Source organism: Sminthopsis crassicaudata, chromosome 1 (assembly GCF_048593235.1).
Source record: "Sminthopsis crassicaudata isolate SCR6 chromosome 1, ASM4859323v1, whole genome shotgun sequence".
Lineage (NCBI taxonomy): Eukaryota > Metazoa > Chordata > Mammalia > Dasyuromorphia > Dasyuridae > Sminthopsis > Sminthopsis crassicaudata.
This window is the reverse complement of record NC_133617.1, coordinates 742,362,971-742,379,641: the sequence shown is the minus strand read 5'-3', so window position 1 is coordinate 742,379,641 and position 16,671 is coordinate 742,362,971. Positions and strand designations below refer to the sequence as shown.

General features: G+C 45.1%; 1 protein-coding gene across 6 annotated transcripts in view; it reads right to left on the bottom strand.

Annotated features, from left to right (window-relative positions):
- PDE1C (phosphodiesterase 1C) overlaps positions 1 to 16,671 on the bottom strand; it is a 404,822-nt gene that overhangs the window by 11,863 nt on the left and 376,288 nt on the right. For 5 of the 6 annotated variants that reach the window (XM_074284348.1, XM_074284347.1, XM_074284349.1 and 2 more), the window contains one exon: positions 5,432 to 5,500. In XM_074284348.1, coding sequence (XP_074140449.1) covers positions 5,432 to 5,500 — 69 coding nt within the window. Of the gene's footprint in view, positions 1 to 2,329; positions 2,784 to 5,431; positions 5,501 to 16,671 lie in introns of those variants that run through there. The other variant, XM_074284350.1, reaches the window with a different exon arrangement.

Here is a 16,671-nt window from a genome sequence, read left to right as displayed (position 1 = left end):
AAAGAATCCCACCATTATATTTCAAAAAATCATAAAGACATTTTCTAAGAAATATCAAAAATGCAGATTTCAAAAGATTTCAAATAGGCAGAATTCACCAGATATCAATATGAATGATCCTTAACTTTAGTGCCTAGAGCATATAATTGGTAAACTTCAAGACTACAAAGACAAACATTATCACAAGAAAAGCAACTGAGAAGGGAAAGAAACTTCACACATTTAAAAATAGTACTTGGAATTCCACAACTTTTTCCCACAAAAATCTGAAAGAACAGAATTTAGCACATGATAATGCTGAAATTCTAGAGATATATAAGCTTTGTTATGAAATAATTTTCTGGTCAATTATCATTCAACTTATCTTGTTAAAAATGGTAATAAAGTCAGTTTGGCACAATCCGTACTTGCCTGTATCTTCACTGTTTGCCCTTTTAGATGTTCACAGATTATCTCTTTAATAATACTTTGTAGAGTATTGCCAGGAAGTAAAATCAAATTCACTGTCCCTTAGTTTGAAGACTCCATTAATTTTCCCATTTTTTGAAAATCAAGGGAACATTTCTCCTTTATTCTTATGCTATCTTTTAAGCTGTGTTCTATAATCTTTCAAGTGTGTCACTGGCAGTTATTTAGTAATAATATTCAAAGAATTAGAAAATAATATCAATTTTCAGACTAAGTATTAAATAAAATGCTTTCAAACATAGAATCACATGAATATATGCACATATGTATGTGTACATGCATAGATTGCATATTCACCAAATGTATTTTGGACTTACAGAATTAATAATAATAATAATAATAATAATAATAATAATAATAAGCTAGAGTTACTATTATTAATATTGAATTTACATGAGGAATGGAGATAGAATTTCATATTAAAAATTAGTATTGTTATTTATTATCACAGCTGCAATAAAATAATAAAACAATATAATAATATAAATTTATGGGGAAAAAGTCATTGATAAAATGCAAAACTAGTAGGAAAGTTTTTTGTCTCAGCAGTATAAGTAACACTTATCTGAATCAAAATTTGGCATTATAGGTAATAAAGGAACTTTAGAACTTTCCCACTACTATAATGGCATAAAGCTCTTCTGACTTGCTCACTTTCAATATTGTTTCACATAGATCTAGAACTTTGAGCTATAGCCCAAAAATGAGGAAAGAAATTAAAGGAATCAGCACTATTTGTATCCTAAAATATGTGAAGTCTAAGATATCTCTTTTAGTAGAAAATGATGAGATTTATTGAAAACAGCATTATAATTTAAAATATTCTGATAAAATTTTCAGATATCTTAGACAAACTCAAAAAACCACAGGGATTTCTACATATCACCAAGAAAAAATATAGGAAGAAAAAGACCATACATAGTAACAACAAAATATATTAACCACCTGTAAATTAATCTATCAACATAAACACAAGATTCATATGCAGATAAATTTTGATAATATCTGGAAGAAATAGGAGAACTAAATCATAGATTATAATAACGGCACATGATTAAGTCAACCCAACATAAATTTAATTCCATATCAAATATAGTAAATAGAATATGTCAAAAGACTATATAAAATAAAAAAATAAAAAAAATTCATAAAATGGAGAATAAAATATTGAGAGAGATAATGAAAAATAAAAAGAAGCAATTTAGACTTGCCAGATTTTAAATTATATTACAAAGCAATTATTGTAAAAAAGAAAAATACAAAACTCTGGTACTGAATAAAAAGTAGAAAATAAAGTTAAAAAATAAGAATTTGCAAAGGATGAGTCAGATCCTAGTGACATTTATGTAGCATTTTATATTTTCAAAGTAATTGACATATTTGTATCTCATTTGAACCTCACAACAAATCTTTGTACTATGTTGTGTTATCCACATTTTACAGATGAGGAAACTGAAGTTCAGAGGTTAAATGAATTTGCCCGTGATTTTGCCCGTGATCACACAGATATTAAATGTCTAAGACAGGACTTGAATTTGGAACTTTTATGTCTCCAGTTACAGAGTGCAAGTCTAAGTTTTTACCAATCACCATTTCCCATCTTGTTGAAGGGGTGGAAGGGAAGGGAAGGGTATTTGATCCATTCAGCTGAAAGAATTGTGTATTAAAGGAAAAACTGAAGGTAGAAGGATCTCCGCAGATACTGTTCATTCGGGGGGATCTCCTCGCTTAAGGTAAGGGCAGAGAGAGGGCCACCTAGCTTTTGTTTGACTGTGATTCTAAGGAACAGAGCTGCAGTTAGCAAGACGGCCTCAGATCTTCTGGGTGATTGGTGGTGCAAAAGTAATACAGGGGTGATTAAGGCAAAGTAATTTAATGTGAGAATGGACTAGTTGCTATAGTAGTTCACAGATGAAAGGTATTGATAATGTGACTGAGTGAGTGTCCTATTTTAAAGAACTGCTTGGTTGTTTCTGGACAAGTGAAAGTGTAGAATGTTTGTGTCCTATAAATCCTGTGCTCTGGTACACAATTCCGGTGGTCCCACCCCAGTTTTAGCTTTTCTCAGAAGTCCCTGGAATTCCCCACACATTATGTAGAGAACGACTGGGCAGTCTCTTCACACGTGAATGGTTAACCTGAACAACCCAGCAAGGACGCAGCATCGCACTGTGAAGTGAACTCCCCTGGGAATCACACGGCACTCGGGGTTTTGCTTTTTCATAAACTTCCACTTCCTAACATGTTTTCCAAGAGTAGAATACGCCACTTCTCTGTCGGGCTTTCTTCAGGCAGGCCGGTCTATCCATAATCACCTGAAAACGGAGAAAGACAATGTCACGGACCGAGCAACAGACACCGGGAGAAAAAAGCCGCTGGATCTAAGGAAGGCACTCTAGCAAATCAAAGGCAGCACGGGCGTCTACAGCACCAACTACAACACGTCTGGACAGCCTCATCACTACAGAGCAAACAGCTGCTACAGGAAAGGAGTCCCGCAAAGAGGAGGTACCGTACCTGCCAGGCTAAGGTCCTTCCGCCAGGGATGCGGCCGAGGCTCCCCGGGGAGCTGCCCGGGCCTGGAGGCCCTTAGTGGTCGGGAGGTGCAGTGGCTTGCTCCAGCCCAGAAGGAGAACACTCCCCCTCCTCTGCCGCTCAAGAGGCTCCCAGAGGAGAGGCTGCTGGAGGGGCGCCTGGGAAGGCTGTCACACCTGGAGCTACTTTGCCATTGACAGACATGAAGGATCAGGGCTCACCATTGTGTGTCCTTGTGGAAACGTGAATGGAGATAGGCTAATCCTGGCAGAACCATGACCCATCCAGGTGGCACACTGTAACTCAGCAGTTTTATTACTGGTGACAGTTACCGGGAGCTTACTGAAGACAAGTTGGTGTTTCTCACCATCCCGCTTATTTGGTTTCATGCCCTTTTAGGCAAACCAGCCCGTTATACCATCATTGTCCCTGAAGGAGGCCCTGGAAAGAGCATGGGCCGGGGTCACTGAGTCCCTGCTCTCATGACTCTTACAGAGACACCCCAGAACCTGCAGTGCTGAGGAGAGCCCCGCTTCCAGTCACTGAGGGGAGCAACTCCTGTGAGAGAGGGCCCGCCATACCAACTGCTCCTTAACTGAGGGGTACTGGCGGGCAAACTGGCCTAGAGCAAGCAGACACCCCGCAAGGGGGGAACAGGTGCCACGTGAGTCAGACCCCTCAATGGCCATCTCCCCTTGGGCCATGGTGGACATCCCTGGGAAACTCCCTACCACCACCAGCCCAGCATCACTGACAGGCACGTTCAAGAGCCCTCGGAGCATCTGTGCTGGCAGAGATACTGGACTGGCTGTCCATTTCCTTTTCCAGTTCATTTTACAGATGAGGAAACTGAGGCAGACCGAGCAAAATGGCCTGTCCAGGGTCACACAGATGGTGGTTGTCAGAGGCCAGATTTGAATTCAAGGCCTCCTGACTCCGGGGCCAGGACTCTCTCTGCTGGGCCAGAAATAAAACTCCCTTTTTGCCCTGCTTTTCCCCCTCCTCACTGAAAGGTGGATGAGCCCTTATGTCATAAAACCACTGGCCTCGATCTGGAGGGAGCCTCAAAGGGCCTCTGGTACAACCTCTGTTTCTACAGATGGGGAAACTGAGGCACAGGGAAGTGCGTTAACTTGCCCAAGAGGACAAAGGCAGGACTTAGGGCCAGGCTCCTTGACTCCAGAGTCTGTCCCCTTTCTCCTAAATCTATTATTTCTCTAATTCTCACATCAGCTACAGAAACAGCAGCAAACTTTCCTGGGCCTTTGGAGGCTCAGTTGTTGCCAAAGCGGCTCATTCCCACTAACAGCAACGGAAAGGAGCCTGCCTCTCAAATCTCTCCTTTCTGAAGGCCAGGAGCTCTGAACACAAAGGAAGCCCTGAGCCCCGTCCTGACAGACAGCTTTCCCTGGTTCATTTACCTTACATAAAATCCACATTAACTCACGCTAGAGACCCCAGTCCCTCCTTGTACGTGTGTGTGATTTTAAATCATTCACCAAATATTAGTGAGACGCTAAGAGAATATCAGGGAAATTAAATGACTGAAACATACACTTTGTTGTCTAAAAACTCTACAGGAGAATACGACGCTACAAATAACAAAGATAGAGGAAACCACGTGATACAAACATCAGAGCTACACAATCAGTGAGTCGCCGGTGTCTCGGGGATGGCCGGACTGCTGAGCTCCTGACATTGGAGCTGGGCTCTCAAGGGCAAGCGAGACTGAGCAGGGGAAGAAGATGAGGGAGGACATTTTTGGCACAGGGTCCGGGAGGAACAAAGGTATGAGGTCTCTGGAAAATCTGGAGAGCCGTGAGTAATCTGGGCTGGCCGGAGTCTCAAATGGAGAGAGAGGGGAGAGAAGGCTGGAGAGGCAATGGCCGAAGGTGGAGGCCTTCAAATGGCAAGCGTTCTTCAGTGATTTTCACACAGTGGGTTAGGGGGAGGGAAGCACAAGGGAGGGGGAGGAAAGGAAAGGAAGGCAGAGGAGGAGGAGAGGAGAAATGGTGAGCCTTTGAATTTATGGGGCTGTTCAGTCGATTGCAGATAGAGAATTAAGAGAATAAATCAAGAGCGCTCTATTCTAATAACTACATGGGAGTAATTTTCCAAAGCCTTTCAAGAATATTACTTAAATTTATACTTTAAAAGCCAGACTCCTTAGGGATATTACCGAGTTGCCCAGTTCATCAAGGAACTTCATAATTTTATTCTTTCTGGTCACCCTAAACAACGTGAGATCGAAAGGTTAGCACAGTACTTAGCACTGGATTAGTCGGAGGAAGACAATAAATGTTGGCTGATGTCATAAGGGACAAAGGTTAATGCTGAGTGACAGACCGGAGCTGCCGTTCACGTAGTGTTCCACCCAACTGGGGAACCGGGGCGACAGCACGGGCATGGTATGACGCTAGGGACTGACCTGGCAACGTGAGGCGACTCGATGAGCTTGTGCTCGGGGCTGGAGAACCGTGAGGACGTCGCTTTGCACCTGTTTTGAGGAAAAGAATGGAAAGAGTAAAGACAAAGGGTAATTCAGGCCTCCTCGTTTGATCAAATGAGATAATGATGGTATTAATAACAACAATAACATCGATAATAATAATTAATTCAGAGTTCTTTAACATGTTCAAAGCACTTCACCAGCATTATCTCATTGGAACCTTACAAAAGCCTGTGAAGTAGTTACCATTATTAAACCCATGTTGCAGGTGAGAAAGTTGAGTTTTAATGGTGAAGGGACTTACTTATGGTTACGTGGCTACTAAGTGTGATGACAATTTCTTTTTTTTTTTTTTTTTTTTTGAGGCAATTGGGGTTAAGTGACTTGCCCAGGGTCACACAGCTAGGAAGTGTTAAGTGTCTGAGACAGATTTGAACTCAGCTCTTCCTGACTTCAGGGCTGGTGCTCTATCCACTGGACATGTAGAATTTCAACCCAAGTTTTTCCTGACTGCGAGATTCCCTCTCTTTGTATTACACATCCAAAGCACTTAGTAAATCGTAAAGCACTGTACAATTATGAATTATTACTCACCACGAGTTTTTACTTAATCACTATTAAAATCATGTGAATATCATGAGGGCAGAAATATGACTTTCAGGAAAATGTCTCCTGAGAATATGAGCGTATCCCAATGGATCTTAAGGTTAAAATCCCATTGCTGGGGGGCAGCTAGGTGGTGCAGTGGATAGAGCACCAGCCTTGAATTCAGGAGGACCCGAGTTCAAATCTGGTCTCAGACACTTAACACTTCCTGACTGTGTGACCCTGGGCAAGTCACTTAACCCCAGGCTCAGAAAAAAAAAATCCCATTGCTGGAAGGAACCTCCGCAGCCATGAGGTGCACCAGGTGCAGGCTCACTTTGTAGGAAACTGAAGCCCCAGAGATGAGGTAATTCACTCCAGATCACGTAGGTAGTTAGTGAGGAACCCAGGTGCTGTGACTCCAGGGTCAAGGCTCTTTCCATTGTCTAATGGCCTTAATTCAGTAAACTTAAAAAAACAGCCCACGGGATTTTTCTGACTGGCACAAGGATTATAAGCAGAGGAAGAAAAACACTTAGTGGTCACACACTAAAAATCCTAAATTTCCATGGTGCGGGGAATGGAGCCAAGAGGCAAGGAGTTACCAGTTACGAGTAGACCTTCCCCATTCTTATGCTGCATACATCCCACTGGACCAACTTCTACTTAGAAAGCCCAGAGTGCCCCAAAATTTCAATGAACAAATGGCCACCCCTGTCTAGAGCTCGATCTGGTTTCTTTCACATTTAAGGTGTGAGAAGAACACAGATTATGAAGGTGACACATGCATTGCCAGAGCTGGATCAGTGTTTGGGTGCTTCCAAGGAAAGTGTGGAGAGAAGAGGCTCCTACCCACCTGAGGGGCTACAGAGCCGTTGTGCCTGAGACCTGGACTCCCTGCCAGAGCCGTGTTAGGAAACAGAATCACTTCTCTTTGGTCTTAGGAAGATTCTCAAGATTACTTGGCAAGGAAAGTCCTGAACACTGAGGTCCTTTCTCATTTTTGGAGCTTTTTATTTTCAAAATATATACAAAGATTCAACATTTACTCCTGCAAAACCTTGTGTTCCAACTTTTTCTCCCTCGTTTCCCCCAACCTTCTCCCCTATATAGCAAGTAATTCACTATAGGTTAAACATATACAGTTCTATACATATGTCCCTATGGATCATCCTGCACAAGAGAAATTAGATCAAAAAGGAAAACTGAGAAAAAAAACAAAATGCAAGCAAACAACAAAAGGTGAATAAACTGTGTTGTGATCCACATTCGGGAACCACAGTCCTTTCTGGGTGCAGGTGGTTCTCTCCATCCCAATTCTAATGGAGCTGGCCTGAATCACATCATTGTGAAAAAAGCCACGTCCCTCAGAATTGATTATCATATAATCTTATTATTGCTGTATACAAGATCTCTTGTTCTGCTCATTTCACTCAGCATCAGTTCATGTAAGTGTCTCCAGGCCTTTCTGAAATCCTCCTGCTGGTCATTTCTTAAAGAACAATAATATTCCATAACATTCATATACATAACTCATTCAGCCATTCCCCAACTGAGGGGCAGCCACTCAGTTTCCAGTTTCTGGCCACTACAAAGAGGGATGCTACAAACATTTTTGCACATGGAGGTCCTTTTCCCTTTCCTATGATCTCTTCCTATGATCCACTGCTGGATCAAAGGGCATGCACAGTTTGATAACTTCTTGAGCATAGTTCCAAACTGCTCTCCAGAATGGTTGAATCCATTCACAGCTCCACCAACAATGTACAAGTGTCCTAGCTTTCCCACATTTCCAACATTTGTCTTTATCTTTTCCTGTCATCCTAGCCCATCTGACAGGTGTGAACTGATACCACTGAGATCCTTTCTCTTGACAAGCTGATAAGCATTTAGCTGCCTGGGGTTGCCCATGTTGTTTCAATGATAAACATACATTTGCCTGATTTGTGGGGTAAGGCCTCCCATGGAGCCAGCAGGAGTGATACAGGACACTCTCAAAGTTTCTCTGAAAAACTTTGGACTCAGTTGTAAGACATGGGGGATGCTGGTACAGCACCCCCAGCCTGGGGTGCCCATGTCGAAGAAGGCATAGTGCTCCATAAGCAGGGCAGGATTGCAGTAGCTCAAAAGAAATGTGAGATCCACAAATGCAGACAGGTCTTTACCCAAATGTTCCCATGCCCAACTTGTGCCCGACCTGTATAGAGCTTATACTGGCCCGATCAGCCCGTCTGACAAAACTGTACTTTGACCAAAACATAACGATGCCATTTTAGTCCTCTTAGAACAAAGGTTAACAATCAGCCCCCCCCCAATTTTGTGCATTGATTCATTTGACCAACCACTTGACTCTCAAGACTGATATTCCATGTGATCCTTGTGCATCATGTGGCGGTGGGAATGTCCTTTGTAAAGATGCATTGCACCTGGATGAAAATGGCCTTGTCAGGAAGCGTAGCAGCGAAAACCACAGAAAGGCAAAGGTACAAACATGGCAGTAGCCATAGGGAGATGGGTGTGATTGATCATTTTATATGGGAATGATGGCTAATGATGGAATCACTAAAGGAGGAGAGGGAAATCACCTGCTGGGCCCCACACTGACTCTACAAGTCAAAAAGATAATGAGTGGGGGGAGAAGAGCAGAGACGGTAGGAAGAGGGGCCTAATTTAAAAAGGCATTTAATATTCAAATTATGTTTGAGGAATAGTTTAAATGGATGCCCTATTTGTGGGCATGGAGGTCCATGGAGATAGGAGGAAAAAATTGCTTTTCTTTGTCGAATGCTTTATGGATGTATCTTGGAATCCTCTAAGACCATCCTACCAAGAGAGCAAAGATCCAAATATGGGCCCAAGCACCGACTGTGTGTCCCTGATGTGTCTTTTTAAAAAATATTGACAATTTCTCAACCAATGGTCATAAATAGCCATCAAGAGTCATACTGGGGAAGAAAAACCTTGTTGGGCAACGTTGCCTTTCAATCAGACACCCCCGCTAATGGCCTGTCATGAGTGATGGGTCTTCCGTTTCATCTCATTATTCCATCCTTCACCTTGTGCTATGATGTGAAAGCTGAGACTCAAATCGTTTCACATTTCCTGACCCATCCTCGAGTTACCCCCTCGTCCATAATGCAAGGTCAGATGACCCTTTCCCAAAAGTGAGACCCGCTGGGAAGGGGAGGGTCACTGGGGCCAAGGAATTCAGGCCTTTGAGCCTAAAGCCAGAGCGGCATGGATGCAGCTGAGTGCAGGCTGAAGAACAAAGGGACAGAAAAACAGCAGGAACATCCATCAAATCGAATCTGGAAGCCTTTGGTATTACACGCAAGGTGCTGTGCTACATTCTGGAGAACGTATATGGAACAAATAGGTATTTATTGGGTGTCTGTCATGTATAAAAACACTGCGTTAAGTGAGCGAGACTTCGAGGAGTTCACTTTCTAATGAGGGAGACAAGTCATAGAGCTTTCAGCTGCAAGGCAGAGACAAAGGTCTCATTTTCCTTAGGGTGCAGTGGAAAGGCTGATACAGGTAACACTTGTTCTGAATTTCTTTTCCACTGATAAAAGTCTACCAGTTCTTAGTGTTAAAGCTTTTCATTGGCCCGACGCTCAAAGAGCTTACAACCTATTACAACCCTTCAGGAAACCCATAAGTGACACCTTCTCCCCACTGCTTACTGCCATGTCCTCCCTTATTCTGAAAAGAACTTCAGTCGGGCCCACATCCTCTCAGTCTATCAGCCTGTATTACTCCGCTCTTTCTCCATTTCCTCGCTACTCGGTTAATTTTCCTTCTCTGCCATTTGTCTGACGCCGTCACCAGAATGAAACTTCTCTATGGCTAAATCCATCAGCCCTTCCTCATTCCTTGCCCGGCCTGACCTCTGTCATCACCATCCGCTCTCTTCTCTTGGACATTCTGTCCTCCCTTAGTTCTGGGAAGTGGGATTCTCATGGTTCTCCTCCTGATACTCATGATGTCTCCTAATAGCTGTCTCCTATTGTTTGGAATTTTCTCCTCTTCTTTCCCTTGGTGGACTCGTGAATTCATCCATAGTTAACTAGCATTTTTATACAGCTAAGATAGACGTCAAAATAAGTTATAAAGCACGCCCCTTTTAGAATGGAAGGAACAGGGCTCAACTTTGAGCTATGACATTAAGTACTTGTGAACTCTTGGGCAAACAGTTTTATGGACTTTTCCCCACCTGTAAATGTAAGGAGTGGGATTATGTGGCCTCTGATGCCCCTTCCAGGTCTAGATCGAGGATTCCAAGAGTTCTCCATCTATAGACACAGTTCAAACCTCTCTTGAACTCTAACTCACCTTCATAATCTTCCCAGACATACCGCTGTCATCTCAAAAACACGCTCAAAGGAGAACTTGTTATCTCCCACCCACTGACCTGCAGTTCCTCAAATTCATCTCTGTCGAGGGCAACACATCAATTTCCCCACTCACCCGATCTGTCTCCCATCCCCTTCAAGCCAAGCAGTTGCCAAACGTTGCTTTTTCTCCTTCCACGTGTTCCCTTCTCTCCACTGATATGACCTGGTTCAGTTCTTCATCACCCTTTTCCTGGGCTAGTTCAATAGCTTCTAACAGGTGAACTCCCCTCCCATACTCTCTGTCTTCAATCTATCCCTTACACAGCTAGCTAAAGACACAAGATTCAACAGATCCCCTTGTTCAAAAGCCTCCAATTGTCCCCTGTTGCCTTCGGGAGCAAATACAATGTCCTTGGCCTGATATTTGAAGGCTCCCACCATCTGGCTCTGACCTACCTTTCTAGTCACATCACGTTACATCCCTTGGTAATATCCTGCATTCTAGACAAAGTGGACTTGAGCTGTCCCCTGAAGAGAGCACTCCATCCATCATTCCTTCCCCTTTGGGCTGGTCTTCTAAGGCACCTGGATCACCCTCTATCCTCATCCTTCAGAATCCTGGCCTCACTTCCTGGCTCAGTCGAGTATCCCTGCTCTGATCTCTCCACTAAAAGTGCCGTCTCCTTTCCCAAATGAGCAGCCAACAGATCCCCCCAAAGGAATCCTCACAATGTCAGAGACCCTCAGCACGAGGCAGAACGCTGTGGCAAACTGATGGGCAGACATGGATGAGAGAGGTCACAGGACAGGCAGCCGGGCTAATTTGCAGCTGCTTTTATGGAAGGAAAACCCGCTGAGAACCCCAAGGGAGTTTGGGGCTGTTACTCATCTGTGTCAATTTGTCTAATCCCTGTACTTAATAAAAAGCGAGCTCCTTCATGTCAGAGGCAGTTCTGGGGTGGTCAGCATGCTCCCACTGGCCAGCATGCTACACAGGACATAGCAGGTGCCGTCACATAACAGGGCCTTAATTTGTGCTTATCACCTGACTGGCAAGCACTTAAGAAGGGTTTGCTGAACTGAAGATGTGGAAGTTGACAGAAACAGAGACAAAACTTCATTGGAGGAAATTGAGAGTCACAGTTGACGATGGGAAAGGGGGGAGAGAGAGAGAGAGAGAGAGAGAGAGAGAGAGAGAGAGAGAGAGAGAGAGAGAGAGAGAGAGAGAGAGACAGAGAGAGAGAGAGACAGAGACAGAGAGAGAGACAGAGACAGAGAGAGAGACAGAGAGAGAGAGAGAGAGAGACAGAGAGAGAGAGACAGAGACAGAGAGAGAGACAGACAGAGAGAGAGACAGAGAGACAGAGAGACAGAGAGAGACAGGGAGAGAAAGAGAGAGACAGAGAGAAAGACAGAGAGAGAGAAAGGGGAGAGAGAGAGAGAGAGAGAGAGAGAGAGAGAGAGAGAGAGAGAGAGAGAGAGAGAGAGAGAGAGAGACAGGGAGAGAGACAGGGAGAGAGAGAGAGAGCGCACAGAACTCAGTCAGGAGGAGTTGGATTAGTCCCTTACCCCCACTGGCTTCTGTTTCCTCCTATTTAAATGAGGGTTAAATTTGGCTTCTTGGATCTGTCTGACTAATTCCAAAGCAATCCCATCAGTGCCCTGAAACTCACGTCCCAGGGCAGACCCGAGTCATGGGAATGTGACTCTCTTCCGTTCCATTAAGATACTTTTAGTGACAGATAAAATCACTGACACTGATGGCCGTCCAGAGGCTCTGCGATGGGATGCTAAAAGCTGGAGGAGGACGACAGTGGTGATGATGATGATGATAAGCTCCCTGCAGCCCGTCTAAGGTAAGATATCTGTGTCACCTTTGGATCACAGGCCCTGTGCGAAGGGCTCCCCAGACCTCACTTGGGCTTCACCACCCTGAGAAGTAGGGGCTGCCCCGGGGTCACCCAGTTAAGTGTCCAAACTCCCCTCATCCCGACTCCAGGCCCAAGGCCTTATGAACACCAGCAGCCCCTAACTCCAAGCTCCAGCACCTCGGACAGGGCCTAGGCTGTGATTCTATTCTCCCTGTCAGTTACATGACGCCAGAGGACATGGGGGCTTTCCCGTGTTCCCTGTTAAATATGAATGAGTTTCCAACATTTTGAGGGGCAGCTTTATTAGTTCTATCAAAACGCAACCATCCGTGGGTTCACTGAGGAAAGAACAACGATGACTAACTTTATGGCCTGGGAGGGAGCACCCACACTAAGAAGCATCACTTACGGTGTTCAATTCACCCCAATATGGACATAATGGCATCAATCTTAAAGGCTGCCGAGAAAGTTTGGGAGGAATCATCAAAAAAATGAATCAAATCCAAAAAACTGTGTTATGACCGCATGGCTGATTGTAGCCCTGCTTCAAGAGCCAATGGCGGCAAGGGGAATAGGTTCCATTCTCATCCTAAACCTGGGAAATAACCAAGGAAATAATGAATGCTGCCATTGAGGTCCCAGAGCCATCTGCAATACATATTCCAGGCTCAGATGTCAACCTAGTTAACTGAACTTCATCCAAATTGTCTAACTGGTTTGAATAATGAGTCAGTCAATTGACTGAAGTCAACCCAACCAGAAAAGGGATAAATGGGTCAAGGGAGAAGACTTGTATTACTTGGGGCACAGATGAAGCCTAGGAAAAGCATCTTTGGAAGTTCAGTAGGGAAAACCCTTCCCTAGGGAGCAGAAGGCTCAGCTCTCCCACTGGGAGAGAGGAGTCGGCAGTTAGTCATTATCTCTATAGCAGCTACCGTACAAATATTATCTCATTTGATTCTCTTTAAAGTCGCTGGCTTCATTGTTCATTTTATAGAGGAGGATTCTGGGGCAAACAGTTAAGTGATTTATCTGGGGCTCCCAGCCGGAGGCTATATTGGAACTAAAATCTTTCTAACTTGCCACCTGGGTACCTCCAAGGGCTGCAGTCGGAGCCCTAGAAGCCTCAACTTTTGGAGTGAGAGAGGGAAATCCGTCCGTCACCTCAGGGGCCTGAAGAGCAAGGAGCAAGCTTTAAAAGTCTGGAAGCCAGTCTGATCCTGGCTCCGGAAGCCCGGAGCTTGTTCTCAGCCAGGATGAGGGCTCCGGCATGTGGCAGGAAGAGACTGGGAGGCAGAAGCCCCTGTCTCTGCTGCTTGTGGTACCCGGGTGATGTCACGCCTCCCATGCCGGCTCCGTTTCCTCATCCACGAGATGTGAGGGACGCTCCTTCACACCTCTAGCTCTACGATTCTCTGAAGCAGGGGAGGCGACATGAGTTCTGTGCCAGGATGGTGATTGTGGAGAGTGCAACATATTCAGTAATTCGGAATGGCAGAAATAACAGCACTTATCACTGAATTGACAAAAGTAGGCGAAACTGAAGGAAACTAATGTGAAGCAGAATCGAGCTCCTCCTCACTCCCATCCTGGCCGCCTAGGGTGCCCCAGGGTTTAGAATTCCTAGCTATGGCCCTGCAGGCTCCAGGGAAAGAAATACAAGGCAGGGATTTCCAGGGGAGAAAGAAGAGCTAAGAAAGAATTGTATCTACCTTTCATTGAGATTATCTATTCTTGTGAGAGATTTTTAAAATCACCTTTAACTTTATAATAATATTTTCCTTTTGTGAACTCGTTGAAATTGGAGCTTCTGGGGAGCTCCTGGCAGCAAGAGTTTTTAGAAATCCTGAAGGCTATTTGATGGGGAAGAGATGGGAGACTGACTTTAGTGTGGGTCGTAAGAGCCCAGGACAGGGAGAAATCAGGTAGTTCTGGACAGCACAGCCTGGGGGGAGGCAGGAGGGAGCAGCTGGACACAGTCAGGGCCCACTCCCAGGCTGGCATCAAAACCAGGGCTGAGAATTCTGCTCAGGAGATTGCCATCAGTGTCAGCACCATGAGGTATGCCAGCCTCCCAAAGGAAGGGCCGAAGTCTGTATGTGTCATGTTCGTACATATGTCCATGCAAATATTAGTGCATGCAGGACAATACACACACAGTGTGTGTGTGAGTGTGTGAGTGTGTGTGTGAGTGTGTAAGTGTGTGAGTGTGTGTGTGTAAGTGTGTGTGTGAGATTGTGTGTATGTGTGTGTGTGAGTCTGTGTGTGTGAGTTGTGTGTGTGTGTGTGAGATTGTGTGTATGTGTGTGTGAGTGTGAGTGGGGGGTGAGTGTGAGTGTGTGAGTGTGTGTGTTTGTGTGAGTGTGAGTGTGTCTGTGTGTGAGTCTGTGTGTGAGTGTGTGAGTCTGTGTGTGTGTGTGAGTCTGTGTGTGTGAGTTGTGTGTGTGTGTGAGATTGTGTGTATGTGTGTGTGAGTGTGAGTGGGGGGTGAGTGTGAGTGTGTGAGTGTGTGTGTTTGTGTGAGTGTGAGTGTGTCTGTGTGTGAGTCTGTGTGTGAGTGTGTGAGTCTGTGTGTGTGTGAGTCTGTGTGTGTGAGTTGTGTGTGTGTGTGAGATTGTGTGTATGTGTGTGTGAGTGTGAGTGGGGGGTGAGTGTGAGTGTGTGAGTCTGTGTGTGTGTGAGTGTGAGTGTGTCTGTGTGTGAGTCTGTGAGTCTGTGTGTGTGTGAGTGTGTGTGTGTAAGTGTGTGTGTGAGATTGTGTGTATGTGTGTGTGTGAGTCTGTGTGTGTGAGTTGTGTGTATGTGTGAGATTGTGTGTATGTGTGTGTGAGTGTGAGTGGGGGGTGAGTGTGAGTGTGTGAGTGTGTGTGTTTGTGTGAGTGTGAGTGTGTCTGTGTGTGAGTCTGTGTGTGAGTGTGTGAGTCTGTGTGTGTGTGAGTCTGTGTGTGTGAGTTGTGTGTGTGTGTGAGATTGTGTGTATGTGTGTGTGAGTGTGAGTGGGGGGTGAGTGTGAGTGTGTGAGTCTGTGTGTGTGTGAGTGTGAGTGTGTCTGTGTGTGAGTCTGTGTGTGTGTGTGTGAATGTGTCTGAGTGTGTGAGTATGTGTGTGTGAGTGTGTGAGTCTGTGTGTGTGTGAGTCTGTGTGTGTGAGTTGTGTGTGTGTGTGAGATTATGTGTATGTGTGTGTGAGTGTGAGTGTGTGAGTCTGTGTGTGTGTGAGTGTTAGTGTGTCTGTGTGTGAGTGTGTGAGTATGTGTGTGTGTGTGAGTGTATGTGTGTGTGTGTGTGTAGAAATACATGCATTTTGGGTATTAAAATAAGAGCGCCTCTGAGGATCAAAGGGGATCATACGGAAAAGTGCTTTAATCCAGTGACTGGCACAGAGTAAACATTAATAAATGTTCTCTTGCCATCCTACGGAGGTTTTGTGGGACCCTGTGAGAGGCCGTGAGTTATGCAGGGTCAAAACTAGTGTCAGATACAGGGTTTGAATCCAGATATAATAATAATAATCTAATCTTCACAATTCTCACTCATGGTATAAACTGGGAGGGGGCACTGACCTCAGCCCCCTGCTGCTCTCTCCTAGGCCAGGCTCTGCAGATGCTCATACACACTCATACACACATAACACACACTCACACACACTCATACACACACACACACACACACACACACACACACACTTTAGTCATTTCTCAGTCACATCCAATTCTTCATCTGCTTTGGATTTTCCTTGGCAAGGATACCAGAGGGCGTTGTCACTTCCTTCTCCAGCTCACTTCATACCTTTACAGGTGAGAAAACTAAGGCAGACAGGCTTAGGGACTTGCCCCGGGCCACAGTAAGTCTCTGCCACCAAATCTGAACTTAGGAAAATGAGTCTGCCTGCTTTATCCATGGCACTACCTAGCTCTTGTGTGTGAGTATGTGTGTGTACAATAACAGCTCCCATTCAAATGCTGTTTTCAGGAGGGGAAAATGCTTCCCAAACACCGTCTCACTTGGCCCTCACCCCAGCCTTAGCGGGGGGCGTTGGCAAAGGGCTCGACCTCTTAGCATTGTAACCAATGAGGCTCTGAGGAGGGGCAGCTTACACGGGGAGAGGAGGGGGCTCCCCAGTAATGGCTTCCTCCATGAATGCGATCAGGGGCTGCATCTGGCGTGGAAGACTGTGAATGGGAGGAGGAGATACTGACTGGGGAATGGTCGTCCTCCGTCAGCGCCAGATGGAAGTCCTGGACAATCACAAACTCTACATTTTGGAGAATAAGAAGAGATCAGCAAGGTGGTCCAAGGGCCCCTGGCAGCTGCAGAAACTCTGCAGAAACCAGGCTGGGCCACGAGGGAGGCTCTTGGGTAGCCCTGGCTAATGATCATCTTCCAGGAGTCCACAATGTCCCTCAGAATGTTGTTTTATTCTGAGA